General features: G+C 42.0%; 1 protein-coding gene across 10 annotated transcripts in view; it reads right to left on the bottom strand.

Annotated features, from left to right (window-relative positions):
- The window catches only part of SFXN1 (sideroflexin 1), a 42231-nt gene that overhangs the window by 4711 nt on the left and 17098 nt on the right, over positions 1-20422 (bottom strand). Inside the window, exons 1-10 of one of the 10 annotated variants that reach the window (XM_051793600.1) lie at positions 20265-20275; positions 19245-19353; positions 17853-17931; positions 9287-9461; positions 8477-8647; positions 6042-6140; positions 4644-4719; positions 3957-4042; positions 2681-2808; positions 2096-2145 (exon numbers count right to left, since the gene is read on the bottom strand). In XM_051793600.1, the coding sequence (XP_051649560.1) occupies positions 2096-2145; positions 2681-2808; positions 3957-4042; positions 4644-4719; positions 6042-6140; positions 8477-8647; positions 9287-9450 (774 nt within the window). In that variant the 5' untranslated portion in view covers positions 9451-9461; positions 17853-17931; positions 19245-19353; positions 20265-20275. The other 9 variants (XM_051793598.1, XM_051793601.1, XM_051793607.1 and 6 more) reach the window with 9 other exon arrangements.

The following is a 20422-nucleotide window of genomic DNA, read 5'->3' as shown; positions in this document are numbered from 1 at the left end:
TCAGGTGTGTATGTCAGTAGGGATAATGAAACCAGACATTATGCAGCTTAATCAATTACTAGAACACTGCATAATCACCTAAAAGGGCCCCAAAGCTGCTGCTGAAACCCACAGCAAAATCAGATGTACATATAAAAACACTTTTTCAAGTCAGAAATAATTAGATGCATTTTGAAGCTGTAAGTATGTGCTTGTGTTCTAAAACCATTCTTGATTCATTTTCTAGCAATAACTTTTGGGAATACTGTTAATTCACACCGATGTCTTAGTGCAAAACACTGGGGGATGTGGGGGGATGAATAGTGCTACATGACCTACATCTCATTTCAAATATCAGAGGATGACAGGCTGCTATTACAGACCAGCATTCAAGGAACATTTCCTTCAGTCTGACTGCAGACCATCGTTTTATTTTTTTTTATCATTTCACAACCATTTGCCCATTTTCTGGCCTTGTGTGTTGCTTAAAAGGCTTTGGCAAGCATTCAGGAATTATTTCCAAGGGTGGTAGTGTGCAAAGCAAAGGCCAAGGACAGTGAGTTAGAAAAGCATTGCAGGGATGGTGTTGGAGTGCTGTGAATGGGATGGTGCTTCTGGAACCTCAAGAGGACATGCAGAAGCTGTTTTTTAAAAGTACAGCTCGTTCCTTAGTGGTTTAATACTAATCTCTACCAAGTGTTACCACTGACTACCTGCAGAGCAGTGTTTCACCTGAACTCACAGTCTCTCAGGCTGAGGGAGAGGAACAGGTGAGCATAAACGGTCATGATGGTACCAAAGACCACTGAGTAGTCACTGAAGAAATCGCTCATTTTTGCTGATCTGAAAAATTCACAACACCCTTATATTGATTATACCACACAAAAACAACAGATATTTGCCTCCCAACCCTGAGGATTGCTGCAACTTCTTCACAATGTTATGTGTTTGCCAGCTGAACTGATAGCATTAATTGATGGACACCTTCCACCACACCAGGCTGCTCCAAGCCCTGTCCAACCTGGCCTTGAACACTTCCAGGGATGGGGCAGCCACAGCTTCCCTGGGCAACCTGTTCCTCTTTTATATCTACAGAAGCACTTTAAAGTGGTGTGCCTAACTATGTAATCTCACTGCACAGGTAAAAGGAAGCACAGAAATAGTAAGAGGTATAATTTACACACTTTAGACAAACAAAACAGGCAACTCCACCTGCTTGTCCTCCCAGTCCCCACACACTTTTCCAAGGGAGGGTCTGAAGATTCAGACCATGCTTTTTTTTCAAACTTTTTCTAACAGGAAGGAGATAAGATTCTCTTAAGCTTGTTAGGTGGATTTCACAGGCAGAGACTTTGCCTGGAGCTACGCAATAATTAAATCAGTGATATCAGCTGGTGAATATGAAACTCCCTTTACAGGTAAAAAAATGAAAGACCTCCTCATCTGAATATTATTTCTCTTGTAGTAGACAACCCTAAGACTCATTTCATTATTGCTCTTTACCCTCTCATGCACACAGAGTGCATAATGTTGATGCAGGTTATGGATTTACTCACACCAGGGGTTTGGCTTCACCCTACATTAGCATAAACAGAATAGAGGAAATAAGTAATCTTTGATGAAGAATGGCCATTCTATGCCTATACTGCACATTAAATCCAGTAAATTTTAAGGGATGATTTTCAAAAGAATTTTTTTCAAAAGAGAGTTCTTGTTTCCCACCTCAGATTGCTACTACAGCAGCTAAGCAAAGCCTCCTTACTGCTCTCCTGAAAAAAACAGCATTATTAAAATGTTCACACTTTTCCCCCATAAACTCTATTCCAAGACTGAGTATAAGGAAGGTAGATTTCATAGGAAAAACTGTGCATTTTAAGAACAATCATGAAAATAACAACAAAAAAGTTCCTATTTTCTGAATGTCATTTTACACTGTGATAAAAAGAACCAAGCTATCCCTGAGAAAGGCAGAAAGCAAGTGACAGCTGTAAAGCAAGTTTTACAGGGATGTGCTCCCACAGTGTTTGGGAGGCAAATAAGAAGCCTCAGGAAGTATTTTATATTCATTAAAATATTAGCTTAGGATCTGACATACATAAGATTATGTAAGACTAACCTTTAAAAAGGTTCTTTTTTCCAATGTATTCATTATGAAGGGAGGAATTGCTGCAAGTAAGATAAAAAATGCATTAACCTTGGAGAAAAAAGCACTTTGTTTTCATTTTCTGTTTAGCCGAACTAACACCTTAACACAATTTTCACAGCCTTTTGTCATTCATTGAGTTTTTGTTGCACATTGCCAGTTCAAGATACAGAACTGGTATTTACAGAGTTAAATTCTCCCAATAAGCAAAACTTTTAATTGCATATGTAACTAAACCTGAGCTCAGTAACTCAGCACTGGACAAGAGCACTAAACCAATTCCAAGCAAGTAAAATTTGCTACCATTCCTTTGCTATCTGTATTATTTCTGCAAAAGCATCCCAGGAGCTTTTCTGCTGCACTTCAGTGTAACACACTTTGGATGATTTCACAGTGAGAAATGTACATTTCTCTGGGGAACTTCTTACCAGAAAGGCAAACACTGCCTGAGGAACTGTGAGGCAATCTGGCCTCTGAGAAAAATCACTTGGGACCGAAGCTCTCTCTCACATTAGGAACTGACAAACAGGAGCTGCACAGGACTGCAGTTATTCTTACCCATTCCAGGAGCAGCCATAAGAATCCTTGAGATAACCACCTGGGTGATTGCCTGCTGAGCTGCTTTGGATGATTCACCCACTCTGTTCCCATCCTCATCTGTGACGGGGATTCCAAACTTGATTTCTCTGTTGAATAAGGAGTAAAAATAAAGCAGCGCTTGAGGTGAACTTATTCACCCTTTTTTGTCACTTTTTGTCCCTTCAAATTGTCAATTATAAGACTGATGTGTTTTGTTTTATTTTATTTTCTAAGCCTGTTTGTAACACTCTTCAGCACAAAAAATTTCAAAAGAGAAAAATCTGGGGAAAAATATGCTGGAAAGTTATCAACTGAATATTTGTAACAACAATCTGCTGCTTGAACCTGGTCACACTTCCAAGAAAGGGAGAAAGGAGATGTGTTTTACTCTGTAGCACTCAGAAAGGAAAAGTTCCTTCAAAGAGCACATTGGAAATGGAATATTCTGGATTGCCTTATCAGTTGTTTCCAACAGACAGCTCATGGAATACAGAAGATTAGTTTCACTGTCTATGTGAAAATTCCCCTCTGGCGTTCTAGAGTCTGAGTTTTCATTTCAACCACTAAGAATATATTTGCAAGTATAAAATGATGCACAAACTACATTTCTGTAGCTGCATTATTCTCTATTAGGTCTTTTGCTCAAGAGCAGGGTTAGGTGTTAAACTCATACTGGGAGAAGCAGAGAGCACTGCAGGTATCCTGACTGCCTTTATTCTTCTCTTCATATTTTATAAAAGATAAAATAGTACCAAGGATCAAATTCCACTGTAAATACAAAAGTTAAATATTTCCTTTTTTAACCTTGTGTTAAGAGGATGCTTTTAATTTGTTTTTCCCTACTACTATTCTTACTCCATGTCAAATCAGAACACATGAAAGCTTGTTTCTGACAAACTGCATATTTTTGTAATCTCAGATGATCGAACAGAACTGCAGAGCAGTTCTATGATTAAGTTCTGCATGTGGGATTTGAAGCACCATTTTTCAAATTACTGTATTCTTTCAAAGTGGAGTCTGTACTCCAGGATCCAAGTAGATCAAGTGGCTTCTGAGATCCAAGACTGAAGAGAATGAGGATATTCTATTTTATACCTGCCACAAACAATCAGTCAAAACAAGATCCTGCATGAGGTTTTTGCAAGGTCTGAAACAAGCTAAAGATATAGAATGTCCCTTACTTAATAACTTGCTGATCTACAAACTCAGTAACATCCTTTCTTCCAGCATGAGTGATCTTTGTTCTTTTTCCTACCTTTGTCTCATTAGTGGAATATTAATGCAGTTTGCAGAAGCAACAGCAGCAAAAGGAACAAACCGTCCTATAAGAGGTGAGACGCGCTGTAAAACACACAGAGGGGGGGAAAAGGAAAAGAAAAAATTTACATAATCACTGGCTTTCCCAAAGGTCATATTCAAATGCTTCATCTGATAATCACAGACCAGACCTACTTCCTTTACGTTAAAATTCAGTGAAAACTCATTGGTGGGGCAGAGGTAGAAAAACAATAAACATGAAATAAGTCACAAATGCTTCTCTCAGGAGTGAGCAGTGACAGGAGGGTGGCGAAATCATTCTGAATTTAGTAGCATCACGGGGAAGTGTAATTACATCTCCACTCCAATTAACTTGCAAGTACTATTAAATGCCTTTAACGTGAAAAAGAAACTGCAAAAAAGGCACCTTATTAGATACAGTTTGCATTAACCAAACACAAGGCTGTCTGACATATGGGAGTGCAGGCTGTTTGAAAAACATATATAAAACCTTCTACATGGGGAAAAAATAAGGTTGTGATGTAGAGAAAGGAGCTGCCAAAGGCCATCAGAACTCCATAGTGGGAGCTGTTCACATGACACAGATACACCAGAGCAGAAATGAGCTGCAAACATCTCACAGAGCACCACAGTCTAGTGAGAATGGAAAAAAATAAAGCAATACCTTCGCTAGTGCATTAAGTCCTAAAGCTGTTGCGACAGCACCGGTGGTGGCAGAAACATAGGCTGTTCCCAGCTGGCTAAAAGAGAAATTAAAATGTTTGCACATGCACAGCTACATTTATGTCACTTTTAAAAATAATTACATTTCACACATGTAGTTACGCCCCCCCCCGAAGTTAAGAAGCAGACCTTTTTGTGCTACTGCAATAAGATGTGGAGGGAAGATCTAAAAGGACCCTAAATTAAACCATTTTATTTCACTAGCAGTAAAGTCATCTATCAAGCAGCATTGTAATATTGAATCAGGTTCTGCTGGTTGTGCCTGTTCAGCATTTTTCCATGTGTCTAAATGAACACCTTGAAGGATTAGTTCTCTATTTAATTTCCCAATTGCTTAACCTAATAAAATCAGTTTGGATTTCTAAGGCTAGGTCTAGAATAGTAATTAAAATAAACCACACCAAACCCCATACATTCAGACAGCTAAGCTGCAAACACTGCTCTAAACCACACTGTACATACTTCCCAGCTAGGAGGTGTCTGTAAATGCTTGAATCCATGGCTTTCTCCTGGCCATCATTAAGCAAGTCAGCCCCAAAACCAGAAAGTCAAGCACTGCAATTCCAGTTTTCTATTCATAGAATCACAGAATGGTTTGGGTTGGAAGGACCTTAAAGTACATCTTGTTCTACTACCATGCCATGGCCAGGGACACCTTCCACTAAACCAGGTTGCTCCAAGCCCCATCCAACCTGACCTTGAACACATCTAGAGATGGAGCATCCACAATTTCTATGGGCAACCTGTTCCAGTGCCTCACCACCCTCATAGGGAAGAATTTCTTCTGGATATCTAACCTAAATTTCCCCTCTTTCAGTTTGATTTCTCCTTTTTCAGCTTGAGATTTCTAGCTTTCTGCATCTATTTAGTCTCTCTTTTTGGCATCACACAGAAAGAAGCACAGACCACTTCCTTGCAGGAACCTCTTTTTGTAAATAAGCCTCCAGTGTGGTGTGTGCTGTGCACTGAGAAGGTGGCACAGTGACACACCTAAAGGTCCAAAATATCAGCTTAGAAATATGCTGGTATGACACCAAACTGATGAGGCACTTGCAAATGGTTGTCTGAGCCCTACAACACAGACTCCTGCTAAATCCTACACTGTTAAGAGCTCATGATCAAGGTGCTCAGGGGCTTGCCTTTAATGGTAGAAATGGAGTTCTTGCCTTTGTCATTCTCAGAATTCTCATTGGTGCATATCAAATTAATAATGAGTATAGATGGGAAAACTTAGCCTTCTCTCACCTCAAACTTTAATGCCCAACCATGTTCGAGTACATCAGAGAGCAATTTGTAAACTCATCAGAATTATGTTCAGAATTATGGTTCAGTGTCTGACCTGACAGTGATTGGGGCATCCCCGCTCCTGTTGGTGTAATTTACTACAGCATTGAAGGACTGGTTGATCCACTGCCAGAAAAGCACTGCTGGTGTCGTTCTTGAAAAGAGAAACAATTGTAATTATTATTATTAAAACCGCAGTTGAATCAATAGCACAGAAAAATGATGGCAAATCAAGAAAAGCCACTGCAAGCAGTAACCATGCAGAGGTTCTTGTTTATTTACATGAATCAATAAGTAAATGAGATACTGTCTTATTATCAAGAACTCTTCTAGGAGAAGAATTTAAAACCATTGTAATTGACTAGCAAGGTTCACTTGGGACAAAGGTTTGTTGTAATAATAAAAGCATTATAGCAAACCTCTCTATAAAAAACACCCAGAGAAACAGGAAATGCTCTAATTTCCAGAATGCTTTTCCAGGGTTATTATTCCTCTACAGTCTGCTAGTTCTCTTTGGAAGCTCCATAAGTGACTGAGAGGTGGATTTTAGGAGCCAGGGTTTATCCCTTCAGTCTTCAAAAAGCTAACATAATGCCATTGTTTTAATAAACCTCTGCGACAAACATTCAGTCTCATGTACAATCAGATTAAAAGAGGCAAATCCAAAATGAAAAATTATTTTCATTAAAATATCTGCATGTTTAAGTAGAGATACATAACACAAATTAGTCTGGTTCAATACAGCATGACAAAAAGGTGCCAATTAGTGAGCACAGGTAGGAGGCAGTGAAAAAAATACGTGCTGTACCAGTTGCAGAGTATCCATTTAACAGGCTGATGTGGTCCCTGTTAAACTGCAGATATAATCATTTTACAAGGAGAGTATACCATGGGAAAATTATGTGTTTGTGCACTCAGACCACAATCTCTGTCCACAGTGGAGACATCACTGAAGATTCTGCTCCACCAAAATTTCATTTAGGGGAACCAGGCCACTAAATGTAACAGTTGCTACTGAAAACTATTTCTTGATCATTAAAATCACGTTTCATAGGACTCTAAAGCTTATATTTAATGAAATTATTTAATAACACAGGCAGCAGCTGCAACAGGAATGTGATTTTCATCAGAGGGCTGATATGGAAACTGAGGGCTAAAGAAGCAGCAACAGTTGTATCAATTATTCTGTAACAGGGTGAAGCAAGGAAGAGATGCTAGAGCAGAAGATGTGTGTCTGTCATGACATTCTGATTGGGAAGGTATGTTATTTCTTTAAATTGCAAAAAAATTGAAAGATTCAGGAGATTTGGGAATGTATCATTATTCCCTCTGGTTTCCAGTATCTGAGATGCCAAAGTAACAGTGATAAACCAGCTGAATTTTCTCCATCACTGCTGCTGTTCGTCCTCCTTTCTTCCTGTGCATGTGCAACTCTTTTCCTAAGTCATCTTTTCCATTTTCCTTGCTACTGGTGTATAGAGGATGTTAGGCCTGCTCTAAGGTTTAGGTGTGACTCACACTGTCTTACTGCACATAGAAGAGCCCTCACAGGTATAACAGGGATTTTGCTTCTTCCAGTGGCCAGTAGTAACCAGAGGATGTGATGTACAGTGACAGAGAGGATACACTGCATCATCCAAGGACTTCTAAACAGTCCTGTTTGCAGTGCTGAGGATTTGGCCCAAAGGAACCAATGCCTTCCAGGCTAATAAATCACCTAGTTGTGAATCTGAGCAATAATGCAAAGAAAAGATACAGAGCTGCTCTATGTGTTATAAGAATAACAGAATATGTGTAAGAGAATAAACAGTTAACAGGAGGCAGTGCCTGGGAATAGGCAGCTGCACTGTTTTATTTATATTATTGACTGTTTTTTACAACACACACGTGTTCAAAAGAGCTGGGCCCCTGTTTGGGGTGTGTGTCGAGTTTGTACAATCTCAGCATTCAAAACACCACTGCTATTTTCTCTGAGCAGTTCCTGCTGACCAAGCATTGTGCCAAAAAATATTTAACATAGAAGCTGCTAAAGGATCACATTGGCTCCTGCTGTGGACTTCACTGGATTCCAGAACCTCTGAGGAAATGTAGGGATCAAAGGGGAGCTGGAGGAACTCGATGACCGATGGACCGAAGCATACTGAGTACTCACGTGGCAGACAGAACATCCTGCATGCCAGACCAACAAGGTTAGACATTCCCAGGTATCTCCTCCTCTTTGTCCTCCTCACAACTCTCCTACACAGATGGGATTTTGGAACATTTCCCAGTTTGAGGAAAAGTGGGATGGTGAAGGATGCTAAGGGCTTATTTCACAACTACTTCTAGAGGGAACCGTTAATCAGTGTGAGGGAATGTGAAGAGAGAAGAGAAAAGGAAGCAAAAATTTACATTCAAAACCAGTTATTATAAAACTTTTAACAATAACATTGACTTTCACTGATCTAATTTGTAGGCAAATATTTCATGTGTTATATTGCCATCCCTTACCTATAAAAGGTCATCATACAACCTGTGATGGTCATGTTCATGGGGACCTGAGCAGACATTCGGCCAATCAAGACCATCTTTTCACCAGTGTCTGGGTGAAAGGCTGAATCATAGATGTATTTTGCTCTCCACAACTCATCTTCTGTCAAGCCAGGTGCTACAATACCTAGTCTTGGGACAAGTTAAAAAACAAAATAACACAACAGCAAAAAGCACAACTGTTATAAAATGCTGCAACCTCCTGTGAGAAGTGTGGCATCAGAGGATTTTGGGATGTTCACTCTAAGTTAATCAAGCCTCACACTTAGCTCATAGATCTTCTTTGGCTTTTAAATGGACTGGTGAAATGAAAAGAATCAAAGCTCCCAGCAGTGGTTATGTTGGTTTAGTCAATATATTCAGCACCAAATTTGTATTTACTCAAACCTGTACTAGATTTGAGAGCTAAAATCTCTGGAGCCATTAGTGTGAAACTTTAAAAATTCACTTGGTGAGTATTTAAGACACCACTTGCTCCAAACAATGCAACACACAAGAGAAAGTTTTAAGCTCCACTGTCATATAAACTATTTTCAGAATTAGACACCTCTGTATTTCAGAACCCTTAACAAGAGTTCTCAGTTGACACAACTCTTCCCCATCCATTTGCAAATTTGTTTTTTAAAAAAAGGGTTTCAAGCTCCAAAGTAAGAAAAAAGAGTGGTGCAATGAAAGCAGTGTTTTAAATATTTCCTTTTAAATACATCACCACGTACTTATCATTGACATGGACGTTTTTTGGGTCAGCAGTAGAAGCAGTCAATGCCATACCTGTAATCATGCACAATTTTCCTTGCATTTTCCAGTTTGGCATCAGACAACAAAATATTCCGGGGGTCTGTTACAGTAAAGAAGTGATTGGCTCGTCCAGAAAAAGTGCTCTGATCCCATCGGGGCTCCTTGATATTAATATTTAATGGTATATCTGCTGACATCTTCTAAAACTCTGTGAAGAAAACAGAAAAATGTGCAACAGAATTCTACTTATTTCCTAATGCATCTGTAACCTGCAAGAAGTGGTTATGTTTAGAGTAAAAAAACCCTGAAAATTTGTTGAAAATACTGTATTGAAGGGAAGAAGAAATCAAATATTTCAAGAGATGCCTGAAGTGCAGTAACAGAAGAAATATTTAGTAAAATCCAGTTAACTTCTCTGGCCTAGCAAAACAAAACAGACTTAGGAACACAAACCACCAAGTTCTTTTAATAAATGTTATTTCTCTAAATCCATGTTTTAACAACACAGAGATTATATAATACAACAATCTGCCCCATTATGAACACATGACCAGATCTCCTAATGATACTTCAAAGATGGTTAAAGAACTACAAGGAAGGACACTGAGCTAACATAGTTTTGCATTTATGGGGCATAAAGCCCAGAAAATTAAAAAATACTTCAGGATGACTAAGTTTACTTCAACATCTAATGAAAGGAGGACAGTTCCTCCATAGCACAAGCTATACCAATTTTAACTGTCTTAAGAGAAATTTCTGCAACATATTCAGTAGCCAGTTAAAAAAAGAACATCCTCCAAATAATGCTTGTTCAATGGCTGAAGGAAATTGGATCTATATAAATACAGATGATATCACACAGCATTTTATCCATTTTAATAGGAAAAACATCATTATTATGAGGACAACTAATATATATAGCATAAGCTGCTACTGAAGTATATTTTCATCTTAACTCAAGAACACCATGAGGTTGTCTGAGATGATCTTTAAAGTCCTTTCCAAGCCAAACCATTCTGTGATTCTATAATTCCAGAAGGTCAGTAAATGTGGTACAGGAGGGGAAACTAATCTTTGTCCCCTTCTTCTACTCACATTTCCCTCACTGTTAAGTTCATTATTGCACAGGACCTTTTATCAATAGGATTATTTTCATGTGATACATTTCTCACCAGGCACATCACAGATGAACACAGATCATGGAAATGAGAGATGACTCAGGGCAGATTCGGAGAACAAAATTCTCATGCAGAGTATCAGACCAGGAGATGCTCCTCAGGTTTCTTTTCCCTTTCTTACTACTTTATAATTAAAAATTCCCTCCCATGAACAGTTACATATTGTGAAACAACAGTCCATCTTCTGGTCTAAAGGGGGAACTGCTGGTTTTACAAAGCCCTATGAAGGCAAGTGCACTCATTTATTCAAAAACTCTTTTCCACCAAAAAAAAAGAGATAAAAATCTAGACACTAGGGCTGGTAGCTTGTTCTATGAATGCTTCCCTATTGGTATGTCATTTGTAGGAAAGTTCAAATATTTTTATAATTAAATTATCTGTTTCATTAAGAAAAGATTAAAATCTGCTTAGGATAGCTTATGATAATATGTTTAAAGCTGTCTAATGAATGCTGAATAAAGCAGTCCTTAAATAAAAGCTCTTTTCTTTCTTTTCACTCTGATTAGTTCTTTCTTTTCAGTCTGATTAGCATATACACTACTGGGTTGTCTGTGAATTGTTTTTATAACCTTCTGATACTTTTGTCCACAAAACCAAGTAATTTAGTAATAAGAAATCTAAACAGTAAATATCTTCCTTCACTGCAGATGGTTCAAGGTGGATCTACAGAACACAGAATACAACACTTTCACACCCTGTTTTTATCCCCTCCCCACTTGACCTACTCCATGTCTGCTTTGATGCTGATAGAACTTAGTACCTTGGCAGGAAACTGTCTGGATGCAATCCTGTGCCATGTGCTTTGGGATGATCCTGCTTGAGCAGGGATGTGGGACCAGATGACCCACTGTGGTCCCTTCCAACCTGACCCATCCCGTGATTGTGTGAAAGCAAAGTGAGGTCAGCTCAGTCTCCTGGGTTAGGATGTTGAAGAGGCACAGCAGAAGGTCAGGGAGCACGGAAGGTCTGCACTCCCACGATCCTCCAACAGACTAACCAGTGATCACCCTGGGTGACCACTGTGCTCAAGTTCAAGATCTGCAGATGCAGGAGGATTAAGGTTTACAAATCTTGAGGCCTAGCCTTAAATCTGCAGGGAAAACAATGAACAAGGATCATAGAGCATAGCTAATTTAAACATTTTGACGTGCCAGAATCAAGAGATTGAGGTGCAAGAGAGGTCTAACTTACTGTAAACTGGAAAAACTCTCAGCCCTTGTCTATCTGCAGGTATGATGGCAGAAGAGAGAGCAAGATCTAAGCAGTAGGGGTAAGAGTAACCAGGGTGGCTGTAACAAACTCTAGCAAAGTAAAAGTAACTCAAAGACAATACACAACCACTCTGGTTGCCAGCACAAGGTAAAATTCCTATTTCCATGCCTTTCTGCTTGCTGTTACCCAGACTAGCCAGACTAAACTAGCAGGAGCATGTCAGCACATGCTTTGGTCTTTCTTTCTCCTTGTAAATCTACCCAAGAAGTGTTAGTGCTGCAGCAGCAAAAAGGAACCTACCAGGAAAATGGACAAGATCCATTAATACATGTGCTATAACAAAAGTTCATGCTTGAACTCAATGTGTGTGTTTAGAAGAGTGGCAACAGAAAATGCTGACTTTACTATTACCAATCTTAATAAAGATAAAGGACAGTATATAGCCTCCAATTCTGCATATGATGTGTGGGCAGGACAGCTGTCTACCCTGAAAAAGGTTAGATCTCATGTAAAAGGTGGTTAAAATTTTAGGTGAAAGCTATTTAAGTGCCCAAACCCATTTTCTTTTCTCAGTGATGTGACTGATATAACTGATTTGCCCTTTTAGTAGGTAAGCAGGAACATTGCTGCCCTAAAGAACTTTAAAATGAACCAGACAGACCACCAATGCCCACAGAGAAGGAGCTGGTGTCACACGTACAAAGGAGTGTAAAAGAACTCAGATACTGGAATAATATAATTTGGAACCACATAAAACTTGCAGTGAAGTGAAAAGAGTGGCTGTGTTTGCCAGTCTTGGGACTCTGAGTCATAGACCTGTTACAATAGCACCGAAGAGGACAAGGGAATTTCTGTCTTGAAAACTTAGAAGTTTTCCAGCAAAATGTTTTTAGAATAAAAGCCCCACCTCTTGTTTAAAAGAGACTGTATGATGCTACTCATGACCTATCAGACCCAATTAGTAAATGCTGAAAAGGGAAATAAATCCCATAAAGCAAAAACATAAGCTAATAAAATGCTGAGGTACTTCAAAGGGATCCTCTTATAAAACAAAATGTCCAACTATGAAGTAAAAATGGTGACGGCGCACAAAAATGGTTTCATCTATATATTATCTAACAGCCAAACAGTCATCATTATAAACTATATGGCTTTTTAATTTTTTTTTTTATTTAAACAGTGAGACTGTAAAACTCCAAGAAATAGGTACAACACCCTCAATATAAGTTGCTGCAACACTATTTTACCTACCTGTCACCTTAATTTTCAGATACAATTTCAGAGAGGTGCTGCTTTTTGCATAGGCCATTCAAATAATAACAAAGGCACAGTAATAAAACAACTTAAGATTTAATTATTATTTTGACTACAATGCTTTGTTAAGGGTGTAACTCCACTACCTTCAGTGACATAATTTTCCATCTGTATTAAGTATGCCCAAGATTTAAGTTCTCATTATCCATAATTTAATTGTGTAAAGAAAAAATAAAGGACTTTTTGGTTAAATCAAATTTAAATAAATCCATCCGAACCCTGAGATAAATAGAAAGTTTGAAAAGGAACTGGAAAGCAAAACCACAATTCCTCTACAACAGAGATAAAACTGTTTGCTTTGTTACAGTCAACTAAGGAAGGCAAACCTCAATAACTACTAATAACTAATTAAGGAGCTTATGTATAAACACCTGAATTTATTGTTCTCACCTGCTGCTATCAGTAAGTACCAACAGAGGGGAGACCACCCTGAAAGAGGACAAACATTTGAATCAACAGCACCTGAAATGTTAAGGTGGAAAGGTACAGCAAAATTGCCCAAGCTGATACCAAAACAACTCTCCTCCACAAACAATTGCATTAACAGAGGATTTGGGAAACAACGTGAATTTTACAAACACATCAGTTACTGTAATAACCCATAGTGAAATATCACTTTGAGGTCGTGTTCCCAGAGGAGGATCAGCAATAATGGAAAGGATAAAAGACAGCGTTGTAACACGGTCAAACAATTAACATCTTTCATGGAAAACACGCAGTAAGTGTTTTAAAGAACAGATCAATTAGAAAGGTATTTAACGGAAGCTCTGGTACCTGCAAACCTTGCAGCTGGTGACGGTCCCCACCACTAAATTCAATGAGCAATAAAGAAAGGACTATGCTCTCTGGCACAGTCACATCACTAAACCCTTTCAGTTTCCAGACCAGGGTGGCTGCATCCAAACTGCCCATGGAGAACAGCAGCTAAATCCTGCCTCGTGCTGCCGGATTGTCTGGGTGAGCATCAGCTGTCCTGGGCAAAACCGCTCCCGCTGCACTCCAGCGAGTTAACAATGCAGGGCACGGCATTCCCATGACCAGGAATGGTTTTTGGCACTGTGTGTGTCCCCAGCACTGACACGGAGGTTTTATTACCCCTATTTCACACCGCGCCTTTTCCCGTGTACCAAGGCGTGTTTTCAGAGTTGTAACTGATTGTGAGTTCATAAATTTTTCCATAAACACATGACTGTGTTTTCCCCCTACGAGGAAAGGCTGGGAGAATTGGGATTGTTCAACCTGGAGAAGAGACGCTTAGGGATGTGTGAATTGTGGCCTTCCAGTACCTGAAAGGAGCCTACAAGAAAGGTAGAGAGAGACTATTTACAAGGGCCTGGAGTGACAGGACAAGGAGGAATGGCTTCAAATCAACAGAGTAAAAGTTAGATTGGATATTGGGGAAAAAAGTCTATACTTTGAGGGTGGTGAGACCTTGGCACAGGTTGCCCAGAGAAGCTGTGGCTGCCCCACCCCTGGAAGTGTTCAAGACCAGGTTGGACAGGGCTTGGAGCAACCTGGTCTGCTGGAAGGTGTCCCTGCCCATGGCAGGAGGTGGGATGAGATGATCTTTAAGGTCCCTTCCAACCCAAACCATCCTGTGATTCTGTGACTGTCAAGTGAAAGAACTAGCCAAGCTTGGCACCTTCTCAGCACATGGTTCTGCAGACCAGAGGCAATGAGATGTGGGGATACAGGTGGCAGATCCCAGAGAGGACACCACTGTGCAAAACTGCACTTCCCAAGTGCTTTACAGCAAATTTCTCTACTGCTCTCTCTCCAGATCTCCCTGCTGCCTCCTCACCTTCGCCCAATGCTCTCCCAGCTCTAGTAATCAGAAAATAAAAACTTAATAAAAAGCACATTAGAACTCACTGATGACTAAGGTCTTAGTTTATCTGAACAGAAACTGTCAACTTCTTATACAGAAATCTTTATTTTAAATCATTAATGCTTTTACATCTTGTACTTCCAATCAGAAAGTGACAATGAACTGAGGTGGAAGCCCCAGTACCAAGAATACCCAAATTTCTTGCCCTCTCTGATCAGATAGAATCATCTGCCAGTTTGTGGTCTAATGGTTAATAGTAATATTAACTGGAGGGGGGAAAAAGGCTTAAGAATAAGGGCTTAAGAATAATTACATACAAAACCAGCACAAAGTCTGATGAACACTTTTGGTACAAAGGCTAAGTTTAGATTTGCCACAAAACCAGCAACAGCAGAAAACTTTAAACCTTGTTTAAAGGTTAACAACAGTAGTTGCACCAATTATACAAAATGCAGATTCAGGAGTTGTCAGGAGTTCAACTCTCTGCAGTTCCTTTTCAAAGTTCATGTTTTAAACATCCCATTGAAGGTCACGAAACCACTTTTCCAATCAAAGCAACAGCTAAGAGAGTAGCAATTACTATTTAATATATTTCAGACAGTAACATACCACACAATTTTGAACAACTCAGACATTTGATCATTTTTTTATACCATCTATAAACTGTATTGCGTGACTGAAAAATCCAGATGGGCACATGGTCTTGGAAATTCTGGGCAACTTGAACTCACGCAGCAGCACATAAATGATGAAAAGCAGCTTTGCTACCCTGCTTGGAAACATTTATATTTTTGTATGTCACTGACACCTTGTATTTTAACCCCAGCCCTGAAAAAAATGCACTCCATAAGTAAGAAACTTCGTCAGTTTTTTCCAGTATCTAAGCTAAAACTGGGAGTAGGGTGATAGAAAAAGAAATTTCATGGTGATGTAACTGTGAACCCAGAGAGAAGTCTGAAGAGAATTCTACATCCAAAAGTAGTGCAGATATAATTGCGATAATGCATATTGTGACATCTCACAAACTCCCAAACTACAACCTGCAATTCTCAGTTACAAAACATGGAATGTGCTGGGTATTCCAGCTTAAAAGAGAATTCTAACCAGCCTGCACACAGGAGGGCAAGTGAGCCAACACAAATAGTGAAAGAAAGGTATAACCTGTGTGGTGTCCTTTACCAGGACTCAAATCCCTAAGTTCAGGTGATGCAAAGGTGCTCAGATCAGATCATCATTTGCAAAATCTCCTAGAGGCAACTATGAATTCCTTTTTAAAAAAATGAGAGTCAGGCTTTTCCCTGAAAATCCAGTAAAAATAGAAGGTAACAGCATTACCTCTTTCTTAACAGAACTCTTTAGGATTCTTTATTATAGGAATAGTTCAAAAGTTAGAGTCAGATGCTGCTGACATTTTATGTGCAGACTCATTGGGAGAGAGAAAAAATAGATTTGACACACTTAGGCCCCTAAATCTCTGTTTTTCAAAGCAGTGCCTTAACAGCCTGATGTCCAGCTATCCGTGCTCTGCTCTGCAAAATGAGATGTAGGCTGGAAACCCCTGAGGTTGAGAAAAGTACTTGCTGCTATAAAATGGGGAGAAGAACAGCTCTTCTTCCTCCAACATGTTTATTAGCAAAGCGTCCCTTGCACCAAATTGTTGTTTGCTTTTGCACAGTTGAGCTCTTTTGAAACATTTCCTTTCTTTTGCATGCTGCTTTTATAGAGAAATACTCAGAGGTCTTGTTAGGCCTCTTTATTCCTCAAATAACACAATGTTCTTTTTTGGGGCTCCTTTGTCTGAACAAACTCAGATTTTTCTTTTCCAATGCCCAGTTTTCCTCAATGGCCACCCAAATGGCTGCTGTGTTGGCTTAGGAGAAAAGACAGGAGATTAACCACCCTCCCATTAGTAAAAGGCGATTTTTTCTACTTTAAAACTACAACACATTGGCAAAGCAACAGCGGAAAGGCAAACCCAGCTACTACCCACAGTTTAATTGCTCTGGTAAAGAAAAGAACACGAGGCCTTCTCCAGGGATGTCAGTCAGGGCAGTTAATTAGTTCAAATAAGAAGAACTTCTAGGGAAAAAAAGCATTTTTGTGTGGTGGCAAAAGAGCACATAGCAGACTTACCAGGGTTGGTAAGCAATGGTATTTGGTATTCCTCTATTTGCACTAGTTTGCTGCCACAGTTTGAAATAAGCAGCACAGCTGATGACTGGGAGAAGTATGATGCAATGTTCTTACACCAAATGTTAACAAAGACACTTGCCAAGTTTTCATTCCCCAAAGCAGCTTCTACCATCAAATACCTACTTAAATCACCAGATGGAAAAAAACATCTTTGTCTGCACTATGATTTTTCCTATTGCAATCCTAAATGAAACGCTGGAGAAGGCAAATCATGGCAACACTACAAGATGCTTGTTTTTTTTTTTCTTCTTTTGCTTATAAATGTACATCCCACTTGTAGCCTAGCAACAGAAGCAGCAGCCTGGGTGAAACGGATCGAGCCTGCTGCTGGGGCTCTCTCCTCAAAACAGGAGCCATCTTTGGCATGTAACTGGACCAGAGATTTCGTCATTCTGCACTAAAGCCACCTCCAGATGTTAGAGGCTCCTGCAGCCAACTCAGCAGTGTTGGCTTTCAATCTGCCACTTCTTTTCCCATCCCCATCAAACACAGAGAGATGACACGTGTCCACCTCATCTCCACATTCAGAAAAATAAACCTTCTTTGCTAAACAGGGTTAGTGCAAGCTCTTATTTCAGTCCTGATCGCTGCAAGCTTGTTTCTGCTCCTTAGTTTCTAACACCCCCACCGGTAAACTGCAGGAGGTTTGGCTCTACCAGGCATGTTCATGGCCCTTTTCTGTACTTTTTCACTATTTCATGTATCTTTTTCTAACAGGATCCATACAGGTGATTTTTTAATTGCGCAGTGATACAAAGCCAGTCTTCACTCCCCCTTTCCCATTATAATAACAATAAATTGTTTATAATTAAAAAAAATAAAAATATCAATACTCATAATTAAAATCCGTATCTCTGGCTATCAGGTATCTGACCTTGAAGTTATTTGGTGTATTCCTCCCCTGGAAAGGACGATCCTGCAGGCCTGGGATCTGTGCAGCTGCCACGCAATCCCTGTGACACAGAGCCCATGCTCAGGGGAGAGCGAGTGGTCAGGGGGAGATTTTGGGAGCAGGTGGGGAAGCAGGGAGCTGAGATGTGTGCAGGGAGGAGGCAGCCCCACAGTGCCAGCTGTGTGGCACTGCCAATGCCCAGCCCTGCTCCCACAAGGAGAGGGTGACACATGGAGCTGGGACCCTGCGAAAGGGATAGGATAACACATGGGGCCGGACCCAGTGGAGGGGACAGGGTGACAAATAGATCAGGGTCTCTGCAGAGGTAGCAGAGGTGACAGATAGGGCTGGGCCCTTGCAGAGGGACCAGGGGGTGGCATGGGGGGCTGGTCCCCTATGGAGGGGACTGAGGTGGCAGACAGGGCTGGGTGCCTGTGGAGGGGACGGGGTGACGTACAGAGCAGAGACCCCCACAGAGTGAAAATGACACATGGGGCTGGACCCCTGCGGAGCGGACAGGGGTGGCAAACAGATCAGGGCCTCTGCCGGGGTGACAGAGGAGACCGACGGGGCTGGTCCCCTGTGGAGGGGATGGGGCGACACGCGGGGCTGGTGTCCTGTGGAGAGGGCTGAGGCGACACGGGGGGCTGTGTCCCCGCCCAGCCGGCGGTACAGCAGTGGGGGTGACATCGGCAGTGGCTCCTCCGCCCGCGGCCCATCCCCGGCCCCGGTACTCACCGCGGCCGCCGGCCCCGCGCCGCCCTGGCCCCGCTGCCCGGAAGAGCCTCGCTCGGCGGCGCGGGCGAGGGCCCGGGGGAGGCGGTGGGGCCGCCCGGCTCCGCCTCGCTCCGCCCCGGCGGGGCAGGGCCCGGCAGGGCCGCGGCGTGCGGGCAGCGCCCAGGGCGGCCTCGCCCTCCGCCCGCCCGCCTGCTGCCCTGGGGCACCGGAGCTGCCCGGAGTACCTCACGGTTCTCTCACAGTTAATTACATTAATTATTCCATAGAATCTCCTGAGCTGGAAGGGACCGACAGGGATCATCAGAGTCCCACTCCTGGCTCTGCACAGGACACCCCCAGCAATCCCACCATGTGCCCGAGAGCGTTGTCCAAACGCTGTATCAGGCTTCCCTGGGGAGCCCAACCACCCTCTGGGAGAAGAACCTTTTCCTAACATCCAGCCTAAACTTCCCCTGGCACAGCTCCGGCTGTTCCCTCAGGTCCTGTCCCTGGTCACAGCTGCCCCTCTGCTGCCCCTCGTGAGGAAGCTGCAGACCCCGATGAGGTCTGACCTCGGTCTCTTCTGGGCTGCACTGGATTGGGATTGTTGTTACAGGTTTATTATTAGAAACCCAAGCCACACTAAAGACCCCAAACCTGGCGATGAGATGACGATAAACTGCTTTGTATGAGGACAGCACCGACAGCTCAGGAGGCTGCTTTGAAGGTTGCTCAAGTACAAGAGGCCTTGTCACGTCACTCTCCCCTAAAGGAGGAGATAAAAAATGCATGACCAGCCACATAAGGATTATCCACGTGTCACTGTCACCCCCTTGCTGGGCTTGCTCACACTCAAGCAGTACATCCCTTCCTCAGCTGGGTTCCCAACCCATAACCCTGGTGTCTGATATGGGCACTGGGAAGGCAGCAGTGCTCCTATAGAAGCATCACCGTTGCTTTTCTCTTGGACTCAGCCTGTTCCCAGGCTCAAAGCAGCAACACTCTAATCTGCACCTCGTGGTTCTGTTATTTTGTCCATGTTTTTCAGGGCAGGATGTGTCTTCATCTCTATTTAAGCAATTCAAAGCTGCTAGTACCCAGAACTGATGTTCTGGATGCAGCTGTGGAAGAGGAAATCGGCACTGGGACAAATGGTGGCCTCGCCACTGTAACTTTCCTTCTTTCTGTTACTCCCAGGAGTGGCTGGGCTGCTGTGACAGTAGAAACACTCAGGAATTTCAACCCTTCTGTTTTCCTCTTTCACTTCCAGAAGTCCACATCTGTACTGTGCAACCTTCTACCTCACGCCCACGGTCTGTAACTCAACATGTCACGAGAGGTGACACTGTCCCTGGGGCTGGCAGGGGCACAGTGTGAGCACAGGGATGCGAACAGGCACCTCTGGGACTGGCAGGGGCAGGCCACAGCCGCGGGGAGGGCAGGGGGTCAGCCCGGGCAGGATCATGGCAGTGGGCACCTTGTCCTGCAGCTGCCACGGGCGTGGGGAGCGCCCTTTGTAGGATGACACTGCTCCCTTGGGTGCCAACCAGACCCGATCAATACAGACCCGACCCAACCAGTGCCCACCTGACCAGGACCTACCAGTACCAACCCGATCAATACTGACTCGAAAGGACCCGACCCGACCAGTACTGACCAGTACCGACCAGTATCGACCAGTACCAACCTGACAGGTGCCCCCCAGCTCAGCATGGCTCAGACCGTGCCAATCCGACCCATGAGAGTCCATCATGAAAGAGTAAAAACTAGCACTGATACCCTTGCACTGCATTTTTCTTGCACAACAAAATTTGTGCACGATTTGTGTACTTCCC

The sequence above is a fragment of the Manacus candei genome, unplaced genomic scaffold (genome assembly GCF_025592945.1).
Source record: "Manacus candei isolate 608988 ecotype Guabito, Panama unplaced genomic scaffold, ASM2559294v1 h1tg000037l, whole genome shotgun sequence".
Taxonomy (NCBI): domain Eukaryota; kingdom Metazoa; phylum Chordata; class Aves; order Passeriformes; family Pipridae; genus Manacus; species Manacus candei.
This window is presented reverse-complemented; position numbering and strand designations above follow the sequence as displayed.